The sequence below is a fragment of the Trachurus japonicus genome, chromosome 21 (genome assembly GCF_045865225.1).
Source record: "Trachurus japonicus isolate A0001 chromosome 21, Traja_1.0".
NCBI classification, from domain to species: Eukaryota; Metazoa; Chordata; class Actinopteri; order Carangiformes; family Carangidae; genus Trachurus; species Trachurus japonicus.
The window spans coordinates 31,289,830-31,308,101 of NC_140927.1; the positions used below are offsets into that span (position 1 = coordinate 31,289,830).

At 46.3% G+C, this 18,272-nt stretch overlaps 2 protein-coding genes across 2 annotated transcripts in view; both read left to right on the top strand.

The window, feature by feature from the left end:
• Positions 1-13,731, top strand: part of dnajc10 (DnaJ (Hsp40) homolog, subfamily C, member 10) — a 48,342-nt gene extending 34,611 nt beyond the window's left edge. The window contains exon 25 of the mRNA XM_085765053.1: positions 13,666-13,731. Within this exon, the coding sequence (XP_085621179.1) occupies positions 13,666-13,731 (66 nt within the window). The remainder of the gene's footprint in view (positions 1-13,665) is intronic.
• A 503-nt stretch (positions 13,732-14,234) lies between these two features.
• plcl1 (phospholipase C like 1) overlaps positions 14,235-18,272 on the top strand; it is a 163,058-nt gene continuing 159,020 nt past the window's right edge. Inside the window, exon 1 of the mRNA XM_085765054.1 lies at positions 14,235-14,429. Within this exon, the coding sequence (XP_085621180.1) occupies positions 14,235-14,429 (195 nt within the window). The remainder of the gene's footprint in view (positions 14,430-18,272) is intronic.

Below are 18,272 nucleotides of genomic sequence, written 5' to 3' on the forward strand. Positions count from 1 at the left end.
GGAGGCTTCAACATGCCCCAAAACGCGTAAATTTTGGCATGCACATCAGGACTGGCGAAAAATTTGATATTTTAAAGTCGTTGGAAATGGGCGTGGCCAAATGGCTAAATAGCGCCCCCTAGAAAATTTCAAAACATCAGCCCCGCCTTTGTGTGTCACCTAGACGAATGAAATTTAATGGGTTTATAGAACATGGCAAGACACACAAAAAAGCCTCTTAATGTCATGGTGAAATCACAACAGGAAGTCGGCCATTTTGATTTGAATTTTTGACCTGTTTGATCTAACTTCTCCTACAGATTTTGTCCGATTGACTTCAAATTGGCTAGAGACCACCGAGATGCCACTCTGATCAAAAGTTGTGCTCCGCAGGGCTCTAGGTCAAAGGGCGTGGCTTCTGGGGCCTTGAGGATTTTGGCGACTTTTCGTTTGCTCGCCATTTCACCTTCGAACAGCTCTAACGCCCACATACTTTATCCGATCAACTTCAAACTTGCTGGACATAATGTTGGCTCCGCCCTGAACGTCCCGATATATTAATTTCCTACGTCACTCATAGCGCCCCCCGGTGGTAACAGGAAGTGGCCAGGTTTTACCTTAACGTGTACTGAAGCCACATAGTTGACCCCATCAACTTCATTCCACTTCTAAAACATGCAGACTAAGGTGGTGAAGCTCCATCATGAACGCTGTGAAGCTACGAGTAATGGCGTCCGTGTGGCGACGCGGCGACCATTCCTCGCCATTAAAATACGTTTGGCTTTATGATGGCTTTAATGAACTCGTATCAACATGAAAATTGGTACACAGGTCCAGGGTCACGACCTCAACGTCTACATATGCTCATAGGCGATCTCACTCATGTTGCCCCCTAGTGGAAACAGGAAGTGGCATATTTTACATCAACATTGTCCGATTTCCACGAAACTTCACATGTGTGATGAGGGGCTGACCCTGAACACACCTGCATGCATCCCATTACTGCCCCCTAGTGGATGAACCATTAACTGCTCATAACTCCCTCATGCTTTGTCCGATTCACTCCAAACTTCACATGAGTGATGAGGGGCCGCCCCTGAACGCACCCACCCACAACTGCTTAACGCCACCTGGTGGATGAACAAAACATTGCAGCCCCGACATGCCTCAGGCCCCGCGGTCGCATGGGTGAGCGAGGGCCCGTCATCGCCGCTTGCGGCTTTAATTATTATTATTATTATTATTCCGCGACTTTAAACCCCGATTTGACCCCTTTGCCACGCTCGAAAACTCACGAAATTTGGGACACACGTCGGGTCTTGCGAAAATTGACGTCTGATGCTATCGCCGTTTGTGGGCGGGGCAAATTGGCACAACAGCGCCCCCTTGAACTTTTGACCCCCGGCCATAGGGACCAAAATTTTTTTTCCCGCAGGCTGCCCAAACTTGGTACACATATGTATCATACCCAGACATGAAAAAAATTTGTTTCGTGCGAAGCCCAAAAACCAACAGGAAGTCGGCCATTTTGGTTAGCATTTATTTTACGCAAAACGAACTCCTCCGAGGGATTACACCCGATCGGCTCCAAATTGGGTTCAGAACATCGTCAGACCTAGCTGAGCTTATCTTGTGCTCCGCAGGTCTGTAGCTCAAAGGGGTTGGCCTCTGGCGTGCCCCGAAGTTTGGCGACTGTTTCGGTGCTCGCCATGTAAATACGAACGGCTCTCATGCCCACATACTTGATCGTAGACGCTTCAAACTTGGTGCAAAAATCTATGGCGAGACCCTGAACGATCCGACATATTATTTGCCGACGTCGCTCATAGCGCCCCCCGGTGGTCACAGGAAACGTACAAAAATTCGTTAAAAATACGTAGTTGACCAAATCGACTTCGTTACACTTCTAGTACATGCAGACCCGGATGGTGAAGCTACATCATGAACGCTTTCACCCTACGAGCAACGGCGTCCGTGTGCCGCCGCGGCGACTGCCGATTTTTTGTCGTAAAATTACGTTTCCCAATTACGCGCACATACTTCGTCGTAGCCACTTGAAATTCAAAGGACATGACGTTGGCTCCGCCCTGAACGTTTTGATATATCGACTTCCTGCCTGGCTCATAGCGCCCCCCGGTGGTAACAGGAAGTACGCAAAAATTCGTTAAAAATCCATACTTCACCCGATCAACTTCATTCCACTTCTAATACATGCAGAACCAGTTGCTGAAGCTACATTATGAACGCTGTGAAGATACGACGAACGGCGTCCGTGTGCCGCCGCGGCGACTGACGATTTTTTATCGTACAATTACGTTTGCCTTTTTCGTGGCTTTAACGAAGTCGTGTCTTCACGAAATTTCATACACAGGTCAAGAATGGCGAGCTCTTTCAGCGGATAGAGTCGTTTCCCATGGGCGTGGCTAAATGCCTCAATAGCGCCCCCTTGAAGTTTTTCCGAAATTCTCCATAGACAAATTTCGCTTACTTTGTCGTACACATACGAAACTCGACACACACGTGTATCATACCCAAACATACCAAAAATTGAATTGGAGCCACGCCCTAAACCCAACAGGAAGTCGGCCATTTTGGTTAGCATTTCTTTGACGCAAAACGAACTCCTCCGAGGGAGTTCGCCCGATTGACTTCAAATTGGGCACGGAACATCTCCAGACTGAGCTGATTACGGCTTGTGCTCCGCAGGTGTGTAGGTCAAAGGGCGTGGCTGCTAGGGCACGGCCAATTTCCCGAATTCAGCTAAGAAGGGTTAAATGCTATCACGCCCACAGATTTGATCGCAGCGGCTTCAAACTTGGTGCACATGATGATGGCGTGACCCTGAACGATCCGACATATTATTTTCCTACGTCACTCATAGCGCCCCCCGGTGGTAACAGGAAGTGCGCTAAAATTCATTAAAAATACATAGTCGCCCCCATCAACTTCATTCCACTTCTAAAACATGCCGAACAAGTTGGTGAAGGTATTTCGTGAACGCTATGACGCTACGGCTAATGGCCCCCTTGTGGCGGCGACAGGAATAGCGCTCCATCGTGAACTGCCACCTCCCACGGATTTTGCCCGATTGACTTCATATTCGCTACAGATCATCAGGAGACCGAGCTGGTCAAACACTATTAAAAGCTTTTCTCTACGTCAAACGGCGTGGCTGCTAGGGGGCGACAAAGTTGGTCAACTGCTCGTTTAGTCGCCATGCTATTACGTTTGCCTTCCACGCCCACATACTTGGTCGTAGTCACTTCAAAATTTCAGTACATGATCAGAGGCCCGCCCTCTACGCCTCCATTTGATCGTACGCTAGCTCGCTCAAGACGCCCCCTTGTGGACACAGGAAATGTCGCGTTTTGCATCGACATTGTCCGATCAGCTCGAAACTTCACATGTGTGATGAGGTCAGGACCCCGTACGCAACGGCCCACATCCCGTTACCACCCCCTGGTGGACGAACCGTAAACCTGCCGTAACTCCATCGTACGTTGTCCGATTTGCTCGAAACTTCACGTGTTCGACGAGGGGACCGCCCTCGACGCAGCCGCCCACGTCCGGTCGCGCGCGGGGGTTTTCGAAGAGCGGCCCGGGGGTAGCGGGGACGCCGAGTGGCGTGGAGCGAGGGCCCGTCATAGCCGCTTGCGGCTTTAATTATTATTATTATGCCACTTCGAACGCCATTTCGACCCCTTTCCCAAGCCGGGAAACGGACGAAATTTTGCACGCACGTGGGGCCTGTGGCAACTTAGCGTTGAGTGGTGGTCTCGCATGTGGGCGTGGCCAAATGGCAAAATAGCGCCCCCTACAAACTTTTCAAAAACCCATAGGGAAAAAAATGACGTTAACGAAAGCGGACCAAAGTCGGCAGACATATTTATCAATGCGAGATGAACAAAAAATCCTCTTATGGCGAAGCCCAAAACCCAACAGGAAGTCGGCCATTTTGGTTCAAATTTCGTTTACGCAAAACGAACTCCTCCTAGGGGTTACGCCCGATCGGCTCCAAATTGGGTTCAGAACATCGTCAGACCTAGCTGAGCTTATCTTGTGCTCCGCAGGTCTGTAGCTCAAAGGGGTTGGCCTCTGGCGTGCCCCGAAGTTTGGCGACTGTTTCGGTGCTCGCCATGTAAATACGAACGGCTCTCATGCCCACATACTTGATCGTAGACGCTTCAAACTTGGTGCAAAAATCTATGGCGAGACCCTGAACGATCCGACATATTATTTGCCGACGTCGCTCATAGCGCCCCCCGGTGGTAACAGGAAACGTACAAAAATTCGTTAAAAATACGTAGTTGACCAAATCGACTTCGTTACACTTCTAGTACATGCAGACCCGGATGGTGAAGCTACATCATGAACGCTTTGACCCTACGAGCAACGGCGTCCGTGTGCCGCCGCGGCGAATGTGTATCATCCCAATTTAAATTTCGTTTGCCTTTTACGTGCACATACTTCGTCGTAGCCACTTGAAATTCAAAGGAGATGACGATGGCTCCTCCCTGAACGTTTTGATGTATCGACTTCCTGCCTGGCTCATAGCGCCCCCCGGTGGTAACAGGAAGTACGCAAAAATTCATAAAAAATCCATACTTCGCCCGATCAACTTCATTCCACTTCTAATACATGCAGAACCAGTTGCTGAAGCTACATTATGAACGCTGTGAAGATACGACGAAGGGCGTCCGTGTGCCGCCGCGGCGACTGACGATTTTTTATCGTACAATTACGTTTGCCTTTTTCGTGGCTTTAACGAAGTCGTGTCCTCACGAAATTTCATCCACGGGTCAAGAATGGCGAGCTCTTTCAGCGGATAGAGTCGTTTCCCATGGGCGTGGCTAAATGCCTCAATAGCGCCCCCTAGAAGTTTTTCCGAATTTCTCCATAGACAAATTTCGCTTACTTTGTCGTACACATACGAAACTCGACACACACGTGTATCATACCCAAACTTACCAAAAATTGAATTGGAGCCACGCCCTAAACCCAACAGGAAGTCGGCCATTTTGGTTAGCATTTCTTTGACGCAAAACGAACTCCTCCGAGGGAGTTCGCCCGATTGACTTCAAATTGGGCACGGAACATCTCCAGACTGAGCTGATTACGGCTTGTGCTCCGCAGGTGTGTAGGTCAAAGGGTGTGGCTGCTAGGGCACGGCCAAGTTCCCGAATTCAGCTAAAAAGGTTTAAATGCTATCACGCCCACAGATTTGATCGCAGCAGCTTCAAACTTGGTGCACATGATGATGGCGTGACCCTGAACGATCCGACATATTATTTTCCTACGTCACTCATAGCGCCCCCCGGTGGTAACAGGAAGTGCGCTAAAATTCATTAAAAATACATAGTTGCCCCCATCAACTTCATTCCACTTCTAAAACATGCCGAACAAGTTGGTGAAGGTATTTCGTGAACGCTATGACGCTACGGCTAATGGCCCCCTTGTGGCGGCGACAGGAATAGCGCTCCATCGTGAACTGCCACCTCCCACGGATTTTGCCCGATTGACTTCATATTCGCTACAGATCATCAGGAGACCGAGCTGGTCAAACACTATTAAAAGCTTTTCTCTACGTGAAACGGCGTGGCTGCTAGGGGGCGACAAAGTTGGCCAACTGCTCGTTTAGTCGCCATGCTATTACGTTTGCCTTCCACGCCCACATACTTGGTCGTAGTCACTTCAAAATTTCAGTACATGATCAGGGGCCCGCCCTCTACGCCTCCATTTGATCGTACGCTAGCTCGCTCAATACGCCCCCTTGTGGACACAGGAAATGTCGCGTTTTGCATCGACATTGTCCGATCGGCTCGAAACTTCACATGTGTGATGAGGTCACGACCCCGTACGCAACGGCCCACATCCCGTTACCGCCCCCTGGTGGACGAACCGTAAACCTGCCGTAACTCCATCGTACGTTGTCCGTTTTGCTCGAAACGTCACGTGTTCGACGAGGGGACCGCCCTCGACGCAGCCGCCCACGTCCGGTTGCGCGCGGGGGTTTTCGAAGAGCGGCCCGGGGGTAGCGGGGACGCCGAGTGGCGTGGAGCGAGGGCCCGTCATAGCCGCTTGCGGCTTTAATTATTATTATATTCTCCCTAAAATCGCATTTTTGGGGGCCTCAACATGCCCCAAAACGCGTGAATTTTGGCATGCACATCAGGCCTCGCGAAAAATTCGATATTTTAAAGTCGTTGGAAATGGGCGTGGCCAAATGGCTGAATAGCGCCCCCTACAAACACGTGTCAATGGCATCGCCATCGTCTTACTTTGTCATACACACACAAAATTCGGTACACATATGTATTATACCCAGATATACAAAAAATCCTCTTGACCTCATGACCTCAACACAACAGGAAGTCGGCCATTTTGGTTTTGATTTTTCCCGCCTAAAATTAACTCCTCCCAGAGCGTTCGCCCGATCAAGTTCAAATTAGGTATACCACATCTCCAGACCTAGCTGAGCTTATCTTGTGCTCCGTGAGTCCGTAGGTCAAAGGGCGTGGCTGCCAGCGCTCAATTCACTTTGGCGTGCTCGCCATGTCCATACGTGTGGCTCTCACGCCCACATACTTCATCCAATCAACTTCAAACTTGCTGGACATGATGAGGGCTCCGCCCTGAACGTCCCGATATATTAACTTCCCACGTAACTCATAGCGCCCCCCGGTGGTAACAGGAAGTGTACTAAAATTTGGAAAATGTACATACTTTGCCCCATCAACTTCATTCCACTTCTAAAACATGCAGAACCAGTTGGTGAAGCTACATTATGAAGACTGTGAAGCTACGAGTAATGGCGTCCGTGTGGCAACGCGGCGACCATTCCTCGCCATGACAATACGTTTGCCCTTTGGATGGCTTTATTGAACTCCTATCAACATGAAAATTGGTACACAGGTCCAGGGTCACGACCTCAACATTTCCATATGCTGGTAGGCGATCTCACTCATTTGCCCCCTAGTGGAAACAGGAAGTGGCATATTTTACATCAACATTGTCCGATTTCCACGAAACTTCACATGTGTGATGACGGACTGACCCTGAACACACCTGCACGCATCCCATTACTGCCCCCTGGTGGACGAACCTTTAACTGCTCATAACTCCCTCATGCTTTGTCCGATTCACTCCAAACTTCACATGAGTGATGAGGGGCCGCCCCTGAACGCACCCACCCACAACTGCTTAGCGCCACCTGGTGGATGAACGAAGCATTGCAGCCCCGACATGCCTCAGGCCCCGCGGTGGCATGGGCGAGCGAGGGCCCGTCATCGCCGCTTGCGGCTTTAATATTCTCTATGTATTCATCAATGAATGGTTTTGGGAAAAGGGTTTAGGATTAAATATGTTTGTTCTTCCTCTGACTCCCAGGTTATGAAGCATTTAAAGGGATAGTTCAACATTTTGGCAAATTGGCCCATTGCCATAATCCCTATAGTCATAGCAGTAGGTTCGTTACCTTTAATTGTCGGTGCAAGCTATTTTTAGAACGGCAGAGCAGAGCCGCGAGCTGCTCAGAGTTACGCTACAGAGGGAGGCTCATTATGGGATTTCTTGGTTTCCCTCATCAAACTCATCAAATACACAATCCAACAACTCCACAACGCTCTGGTGGACAAGTTGTGAGCTGCACATTCACCACGCTATGAGATAATAACACAACGTTACCAGACAGAGTTGTTTTAGAGGGAAATTCATGCAAAACCCCTGATGCACGTTGCCTTCAGGGACAGTTTTTCATCATCAGTCTCTGTATTTCCCTCTAAAACAACTCTGTCTGGTAACGTTGTGTTATTATCTCATAGCGTGGTGAATGTGCAGCTCACAACTTGTCCACCAGAGCGTTGTGGAGTTGTTGGATTGTGTATTTGATGAGTTTGATGATGAGGGAAACCAAGAAATCCCATGAGCCTCCGTAGCGTAGCTCTGAGCAGCTCACGGCTCTGCTCCGCCGTTCTAAAAACAGCTTGCACCGACAATTAAAGGTAACGAACCTACTGCTATGACTATAGGGATTATGGTAATGGGGCCAATTTGCCAAAATGTTGAACTATCCCTTTAACAACGTCTATTGTTCTATTGTTTCTTGTTCATCACATGTGTAAAATAAACATGGACTTATTGTTTAGTTGTGTGTGTGTGTGTGAGCTGATCTCCTCCTGAGCCGAAGCTGCTGATGGTTACGTTTCCATTTTCAACACTAGAAGCTGTTTTTGTTCCTAAAACTCCGACAAATAGAAGAAAAATAAAAAGACTAATGAGTGGAGGAGAGGAGGAGAGGAGGAGAGCTGCAGGATGAGGAGAGCTCAGGGTTTATGAAGCTGTGGTTGTTTTTCACTCTGAAGCTGCAGGAGTGAAGTCCAGGTTTAAGGTCAGACGGCTTCACACCGCTGCTGCTGCTGTGTGTGTGTGTGTGTGTGTGTGTGTGTGTGTGTGTGTGTGTGTCTCAGGCTGTTTAATGAATCCTCAGCGTCCGACCTGGTGACGGAGGAGCAGATGGAAAATGTGTCACCTTATTGCTCTGATTATTTTCCAGCGTGGAAAAAATAAAATAAAATAAAACGAGCAGGTGTTGAGAGATGTTTGTTAAATGATCAATAACACTGATCAGACTGATCAATAAAACAATAAAACATGAGCGTGGGGTTGGGGATTTAAATGAAATATAAGTTACAGTTACTTCACTGGCAGCTCAAACAAACCTATAGCCTATATACTGAACAATTTGTGGCGTTAAAGGGATAGCTCACCCAAAATTGAACAGCAAAAAACATCCAAATACCTCCATGCTGTATGCGTATGTAATGTCCGTCTTGTATTGAAGGCCCGAAATGCGAAATTGTCCCGAAAAAAATTAAATAAGTCTATATTTCAAGCTTGTTTTGTAGCGGAAGCTCCTGTTCCCGGTTCGTCCAAATTTGCATGGAGGTATTTGGATGTTTTTTGGTGTGTCTTTTTGTTACGAAGACAGTTGGTATCCATTTGCAACCGTCATATGGACATGCACTGCTACGCCGAGACCCCCTGTAACTCAGAGAAGCCACGGAGGACTCTGAAACTTCTCCCAGCCCTTAGTCCACATGAGGGGGAGTAGTAGATAATGAGTGAAATTTCAATTTTGGGTGAACTATCCCTTTAAGAGCAGCTCAGACTGAAACAGCAGAACTCAGAGACGAGAGGTCAAAGGGTCAAATCGAGATTCATAGTAAACTTGAAAAGGTGAAGTCAGAGCGGAGGACGCAGCTGCAGGGAAACCAGACCAGGAGCAAAGAGCCAATCAGGAAGAGAGGGAAATAAAAAACAAAAAACAGAGGGAATGATGGGATTGGAAGGCACAGTGTAACCATGACAATGTGTTGCAGCTTATCGGTCACTGTTATTTAGGCCTACACGTCTTCTTTAGGATGAACTGTGTCAGTGCAACTCTTCTTTTGACCTCTTGACCTCTGACCTGCAGCAGGTGGTTCAGGCTCTGTAGTTTCCTGACTGTCAGTGAACACATCGGTGGTGACGGTGCGTTCACTGACCTTTAGCTGTCACCTGTTATAGTTGAGGAGGAATCTGTGCACTGAACTAAATGAAACGATTCAAACCAGAGAAGAGAGTCGTGTCTCCTTTAGTGGATAACAGATGCATCATGGGTAAATCTGTGTGAGTTACACAGTGTCCAAACAACAACACGTTTTATTCATGATGTGTTCATACGACCAGCAGAAGACAAATGGAACAAAGAAATAAAGTTTCCTGTGGTAAAAAAAAAGAAAAAGAAAAAGAAGAGGCCGGCCCAGGTGCAGTGGCGTGCACAGACTTTTTGAAGGGCAGGGGCAAAAAGGAAAGAAAAGGGCACATATAGCGCGTCCTCGCCACTTAAGAGTGCACTTTAGCACGCATTTTGGCTCCTAGAGGGCACTTTAGCACGCGTTTTGGCTTCCAAGAGGGCACTTTAGCACGCGTTTTGGCTCCTAGAGGGCACTTTAGCACACATTTTGGCTCCTAGAGGGCACTTTAGCACACGTTTTGGCTCCTAGAGGGCACTTTAGCACACGTTTTGGCTCCTAGAGGGCACTTTAGCACACGTTTTGGCTCCTAGAGGTCACTTTCAGACGCATTTTGGCTTCCAAGAGGGCACTTTAGCACACGTTTTGGCTCCTAGACGGCACTTTAGCACGTGTTTTGGCTCCTAGAGGGCACTTTAACGCACGCCTTTTGGCTTCTAGAGGGCACTTTAGCACACGTTTTGGCTCCTAGAGGGCACTTTAGCACACGTTTTGGCTCCTAGAGGTCACTTTCAGACGCATTTTGGCTTCCAAGAGGGCACTTTAGCACACGTTTTGGCTCCTAGAGGGCACTTTCAGACGCATTTTGGCTTCCAAGAGGGCACTTTGGCACACGTTTTGGCTCCAAGATGGCACTTCAGCACACATTTTGGCTTCTAGAGGGCACTTTAGCACACGTTTTGGCTCCTAGAGGTCACTTTCAGACGCATTTTGGCTTCCAAGATGGCACTTCAGCACACGTTTTGGCCCCCATGAGTGCACTTTAGCACACGTTTTGGCTTCCAAAAGGGCACTTTAACGCACATTTTGGCCCCCATGAGGGCACTTTAGCACACGTTTTTCAACAATTGGGCCACGAGGGAAGTGTGTACGTCACTGCCCAGGTGCATGCTGGTCCCAAACCCATCCACCTGCATAAACCTAAAAATTTTAAACCTAAGACCTAAAAATAAACAAAATATCAGTTAATCAAACTAACTTGACAATAGCCTATAAAGAAGCCAACAGCTCCAACACACAGACAAAGAGTGTGTTTGTCTGGATCACATCACGTCTGAGTCTGAATTCAACTGTTGCATCAAACACTTTAAAGGAGAATTCCGGTCATTTTCTAAGTAACGCTCTACAGCTCTAGGTCTCCAAGTGCGACCATAGGAAAAAATCTGAGAAAAATCTGTGCAGCCCGGACCTAGCTCTCCTCCTGCTAGCTGCTAGCTCTCCTCCCGCTAGCTGCTAGCTCTCCTCCTGCTAGCTGCTAGCTGCTAGCTCTCCTCCCGCTAGCCGCTAGCTCTCCTCCTGCTAGCTGCGCTACACTGCAGTTAAACAGCAAAGTAATGGGGGCAGAACTTCTAACCGTGACTTTGGCCTCTATATAATGCTCAAAATATCGCATTGCAACATGTTGATGTTGTTTCTATCAGTGTTTTCCATCCAAAATATCTTTTTCCTCCTAAATCCATGTTTTCCTCACGTTTTTGTCTTTGTTGATATGGAAACAGTCCCGAGCTCTAGTAAGCTATGGAAACAGTCCCGAGCTCTAGTAAGGTCTACCCAGGAAGCAAGAGTAAACAGAGGTAGCCTAGGTGATAGATAAAAACACACGTTAACACTGCTCTCTCATATCAACGCAGTCATGCACAGTCAGTGTTGTGTGATAAGGAACTGGTGGATGTTGCAAAGCAAGTGTAGTGATATTTTAAGCATTATATAGAGGCCAAAGTCGTGGTTAGAAGTTCTGCCCCCATTACTTTGCTGTTTAACTGCAATGTAGCGCAGCTAGCAGCTAGCAGGAGGAGAGCTAGCAGCTAGCAGGAGGAGAGCTAGCAGCTAGCAGGAGGAGAGCTAAGTCCGGTCTGCACACATTTTTCTCTGATTCTTTCCTATGGTCGCACTCAGAGACCTGGAGCTGTAGAGCGTTACTTAGAAAATTACCGGAATTCTCCTTTAACGTCTCAAAACTGGGGCTGTGGTGCAAAGGATTCTGGGTAAATCAAGGCTTTTCTCAAAATACATACAAAAACAAAGGCTGACCATGAAAACACGTCGACCAGCTGAGGTCTCAGTTCTCCTCATAAGAACATGGTTGTGTTTTGGAAAAATTAAACTGTAACAGGAAGTTTTATTTTGAAAATTCATCAATGAGTGAATCAATAAAAAGAAAAGAAAAGAAAAATATGATTTGGATTAAAAAGGAAAAAAGAAAAAGCAGTGATCTCATCCCACAGTTGAAATTATGTGTGTATGGGAGTGTGTGTGTGTGTGGGAGTGTGTGTGTGTGTGCAGATGTGTCCTTGAGCGAGACACTAAATCGCCGCCGACTGTCTCCCGTGACCGTGACCTGCGTTCTGTCCACGCTGATGAAGAATACATCAGAGTTATGATCACAGCTGGTTGGGGGTCAGAGGTCAGACACGGTCACCTGATCAGTGTTAATCAACTTCCTGTTCATCACATCATTGATCCCTGAGTTAACCAATCACTTAGGAATTTAGGAATTTTAGGAATTTATTTATTTAAAACAGGGACAATGCACAAAAACATTAATCCTGTGAGACAAGAGAAGACGCTGTGAGCCAGGTTGTAGCAACATAGGTAAGAGACAGACAGACAAATACAATATTAAGATCGTTGAATAAAAGTGATATGATCTGATATAGCCTAATAATATTTTTTAAAATAGACAGAGTAAAGTAGCAAAAGCAGGGAACAAGAGCGCCAAATCATGAAATGAAATGAACAGTACATACTCTCTCTTATTCTCATCACACATTCAAACACAAGCACACATAGAGACAACTGTCCAACTATTTCCATCCCACTTTTTTAAGGTAAAAAACTTTAACTAACAGCTATCACCATGAAACTTCCCAAGTTTATTACTCACATTAAGACAAATATTTTTTTGTATTACAAGTTTTGTCAAATGTTATGTTTAAATATGTAAATGAGGCAATATCTAATGAAATATGCGCTAATTTCCAGAACTGAAATCTGGTGAGGTCGTCACCTGGTCCTGAACCACATCTGGTTTTATAGGAAGATTATAAATAAAAACCACTGCTGGGATTAAACATCGACATTATCCCACAAAAAAAAATGGTTTATAAACTCTTCCTGAGTTAAAATATTCTTGCTGTGTTGTTTAGGAATAAATATGAACATGTTTTCTTTGCATTATTATTATTATTCAAGGTTGGAAAAGACTTGATATTTTTTGTTATTTAGACTAGTTTAGTCATTTTCAGCCAATAAAAGCTCTAAATGACAATATTTTTATTTCAATTTTGGGAGAAATGTTGTCAGAGGTTGATAGAATACAAAATTTTACACAAACACACACCTATAAATAGTAAAACCAGAGAAACTGATCATTTTGGGAGTGGTCTCTTCATTTTTTCCCCCAGAGCTCTATATGTATCACAAATATTTTGGGAGTAACTGATGTCTAAATGTTGTCCAGGGGTCATGGAAGTAGTACACATTGAAGGATCATAATAAAAGTCTCAGCTCCTCTGTCGGTACCTGGGACCCGGCTCTCCTCCAATCACAGGCCGCGGCTGCTCCCACGAGCGGCGTGTGGGCGGAGCCACGCGGAGGGAGGAGGAGGAGGAGGGAGAGGAGGAGGAGGAGGAGGATGATGAAGGTGGGGGGCGGAACGACTGTCAATTGTGTCCCAGTCCTCCGCGTCCAAACTCGGCTGTTGTTGCTCCGAGGAGTGCGTGCGCGTGGTGTGGTCCGGCGCTGCGCGAGGACAGGACAGGAGGACACTCACCTGGCTGCTGGCGCGAGCGAGCCGCGGCGGAACTTCACTCCTTCTTCTTGTTGTTTTGTTTTATTTCATTTTATTTCTCCTCCTCCTTGTGCACTTTGACATCGCGGTGTTGTTCCTCCAGAGGAGCGGAGCAGCAGCGGAGCAGCAGCCGAGCAGAGGCAGCTGAAACCCGGCCACACTCCGCTGTGAACACCGCTGCTGCTGCTGGCTGAGCTCCGGAGCTCCGCCGGTCCGAGCTGCTTCCTTTACCCGGGCAGGAGGCTCCGTCAGGCGGCGTCGGAGAGCAGCAGCACCCGGGGAGCAGGAACAGGGAGTGAGGACTTGTTGCGCGTCTCTGGTGTTGTCGACTCGACGCGGAACAACCTGCGATGCTCTGATCTGATCTGATCTGATCTGATTTGATTTGATTTGATTTGAGACCGAGGACCAGGACCAGAACCAGGACCAGAACCAGGACCAGGACCGGTCGTCATGAACCGAACCGGGCTGAGGAGGAGTTGAGTTTCTTGCAGCGAAGGAGCCGCAAACTTTCCTCTTCGGCTCTGATCCGTGAACCTCACTGCTTCATCCCACATTTTTCTTTTCTTTTTCTTTTTTTTGAATTTCTTTTTTTATTTTTATTTATTTATTTAATTATTTTTTAACAACCCTACACCGCCTTTTTGTTCCTCACTCACTCACTCATCACCACCATGTCGTCGGAGCGGGATGGGTTTGCAGACGGCGACGGAGCGGCGGACTGTCCTATCCCGCCCAGGGTGCCCCGCGGCCGGCGCAGCGGCGTGGTTCTCCCCGGTGGAGGAGGTGGAGGTGGAGGGGGTCAGGACCAGGACACCATCCTGCTGGAGTCGGTGCGGGCGGCGCCGCGGAGGAGCAGCATCATCAAGGTGGGTCAGTCTGCGTGTAGCCTGTGTGTGTGCATTGTGCATGGCTCGGTTCTGCTTCGGTTTGGCTTTTTAAAAGAGAGTTGTTGATGGTTGAAATGATGATGATGATGCAACAAGTGTCTCAGGTCAGGTCCGCTGAGTCCTGGTCCTGGTCCTGGTTCTGGTCCTGGTTCTGGAGCTGCTCATGTTTGCATCTTGTGCCACTTTTGTTTTCTCTTCTTATTCTTTCTCATAAAGGCTCATTTCCGGTGTGGTTGTCTTCTCGCCTCCACCTGTCAATCATCCAGCTGCACTGCAAAAACTCAACATCTTACCAAGAATATTTGTCTTATTTCTAGTCAAAATGGCATTTCTGGTCAAAATAAATCTCATTCTACTTAAAATAAGACTCATCACATTAAAAAGCAGCTTGTTTTTAGACACTTTTTACTTCTTTCAAGCTGATTTTCACTTGAAATAAGTAGAAAAATCTGACAGTGGAGCAAGTTTTTCTTTCTTATTACAAGCACAAAAAACTTGCTTTCACTGGCAGATTTTTCTACTTATTTCAAGTGAAAACTAATTTGAAACACGTGAAACTGATCTAAAAACAAGTTCATTTTTAGGTGATGAGTCTTATTTTAAGTGGAAAGAGATTAGTTTTGACTAGAAATGAGACATTTTGACAAGAAATAAGACAAATATTCTTGGAAATATTTAGAGTTTTTGCAGCGTGTGAAGTGGAGCGGACACGCCACATTCTCAGACCTCTGACTCCTGTGGGTGACAGTGAACGCACCAGCAGCAGTGTGTTGTGTGTGTGGTGGGGGGGAGTCACTGTTAAAGCATCTTAAGGGTCAGTTTGACAGGTTTAATCACCATGACAACGACATATGACAGGCAGCAGAGCCCTCACCTACTGACCCACAGACGGACCTGACCGAGCCCCCGAGCCCCCGAGCACATCTGACATCACGGTGACTTCACCTGGCCGTGCTCAGGTTGCAGGTCACTGGAGGAGGATCATGTGTTAGCATCATTAGCTCACCTGTCTTAGGTGTCATGGCCTCCTCCTCCTCCTCCTCCTCCTCCTCCTCCTCCCCAGGTGAGGAGCAGCAGCAGCAGCAGGAGGAGCAGGAATGTGGTGGAGTGTAGTGTTATTGACTCAGCTGCAGGTTCATCACCGCTCTGTTTTCATTCCTGCGCTCTGATAAAGGTTTAGCTGCTCCTCGCTCCGCTCAGCTCGGCTCTTTACATTACAGTTTTCCTCGATTGTCTACACCAGTGGTTCTCAACTGGTGGGTCGGGACCCAAAAGTGGGTCGTGGACCCGTTCTGGATGGGTCGCGGACAGCTGGTCAAAAAAGTAAATAATATTTAATGCACATCTGATGTTGGACATGTCTTTTATTTTGAAAAATAACTTATATTGAACGTGAACACATACAGTTGTAATGCTCCTCCTCACTTTCTGATTAATGTGGCCTGATGCAGTGAATCTTGTTTTGTTTTGTGGGTCTTTATTTTGTGCAATTTGATATTTATTCACTTTTGTGAACATGCTCTGAATGCAGAGATGCATTAGAAGTCAAATATATCGTTTTGTTGGTCTCCATTTTGTGCAGTTTGATATTTTTTTATTCACTTCCGTACATGCAGTTGTCATGGTAACTCCTCAGTTTCATTTATGTGCTCTGAAATGCACTTTGCTCAATAAAGAGCTAAATGACTTTTTAAAGGCTAAAAGTGGGTCGCGACTTATTGACCATGGGAAGATGTGGAGCCCAGAGTGAGACTAGTGGAGAACCCCTGATTTACACACATGTGAACAGCTTCTTCCCCACAGTGATCACACTCCTTAACAAAAGAATGTGAATTGCATAAACTGATTTTTTTTAGAGTGTTTATCTAATGATCATTTTTATTCTCTTTTATTTATGATCATTCATTTTATATGTGGTTTTTTAATTATAGCCTACATGTTTTACTTACAGTATTTATTGTTGAAATGAATGCACTGATCTTGATCTCGAACGGTGGATGTGTGAAACATAATTTCGTTTTTATGTGACGCATAAGAATGACAAATAAAACCTATCCATCCTATCCTATTTTCTGAAAGCATGCCTCATACTCTCAGAACTGTACACACAAATCCAAAAACACACACAACACAACGGGCAAAACCCCTCACTTCACCTGCTAAATGAAATTTTACATTCAAAACAATGTTTTTTATTCTCAAAATGCTGTTTTAGTCTCAAATGACACACAAACCATCATATGACGAGACATTTATAAGGACCAGTTGAACACTGATGTGCTCAGTGTAAAACACTAGGATGAATTGTGCTTGTGTAGTTTAGCAGACTTGGTTCAGGGGGTCGGTGCGTGAGTTAGATGTTGAGGCCGTTGTGCCTCAAGAACCAGAAATTGTGTGTGTCTGTAACAACATGACAACAGGTTTGAAGCTGCAGGATCAAACCAACTCAAAACATCAAAAATGGGAGGAAAGTTTAATGAGATATCTGGGTCTGAACTTTGTTTTGTTTCTTCGTTTTGGGAACCACCTCATTACCGCATTCTTACTTGCGCAGAGCATTATGTATTATGTATGCTATTATTATTATTATTATTATCAACAGTAATTTATTAGTAGTATGTTTCTATTACTCGTACTGTTTTTAATGTATTACTGCACTATGGTGTGCCTGGTGACATGTTGATGTCTTGGATGCTGTCTTTTTTGTCTTGTGTCTGTAATGCTTGCTGCAAATCCAATTTCCCTCGATATATGAATAAAACTGAACTGAACTGAACTGAACTGAACTGAACTTAATATAGCTAGTATCAGTCAAAAACACCTGTTTGATTGTTTCAAAGCTGGAGGAGACGTCCTTTAATGGTTTGGTGGTTGATTTATCACCATGAAGCTGCAGCAGATTGAAAAATGACTGAAGTGAGTGACAGATGAGGCGCAGCGGAGCAGTGGTTCATGATGTGACCTCTCAGCAGAAGGTCAGGAGTTACTGACTGAGACTGTTTGTCTCTGTTCACCTGCGTAGGTTTATCCACTGATCACATGAACCTCTAAATAGATGTTTGTATTAAAGCTCCATACAGTATAAAGGTAGATGTTTGTGTTAAAGCTCCATACAGTATAAAGGTAGATGTTTGTATTAAAGCTCCATACAGTATAAAGGTAGATGTCCATGTGTAGTGTGATTATAAAGCAGCTCTAGGTTCTATATTAATACTGTGAAAGTATCAAAGCCTCAGTCCACAGAGAAATGCACACAGCCTGGATTCAGAAACTGAGCCTTAAAACCAGCCGTCAGGACTTCCTGTCACTTTGTGATGTCACAACTAAGCCCCGCCCCCTCACCACCACCTGGACCCACCATCCATCCAACAACAACTTTACAGGATTTTTAGTTTCTCTGAGTGTTTTATTCTGAAATCTGCTCTGTTTTTATTGGATCAATCAGAAGAGAGACTCAGAGCTTTCCTTCTTTCAAAATAAAAGCATCTGGAGCTTTAAAGTTACATCTCATACTTTGGTGTTAATATAATGTAACATGTCAGGCTGCGTAGAAGAAGTGGTTTCCTTTTTAAACCGTGCGGTGTTTAGCTGGTTGAACGTGTGTGAGCAGCAGTTCTCTTCTCTGTCCTGCTGCTGCTGTTCCTCTTCCTCCAGTGAGTGATGTGAGTGTTTGTGTGGACGAGGTCACGACCGGACCGAGTGACGTGGGAGCAGCTGAGGGAGGAACGGGCCGACGCTCCTCTGGTCTGTGACCTTCTCAGACCGCTTCACATCTGACGCTCACGTCGTCCAGCGCTGTATTTCATGTCAGCGGAGGGAGGG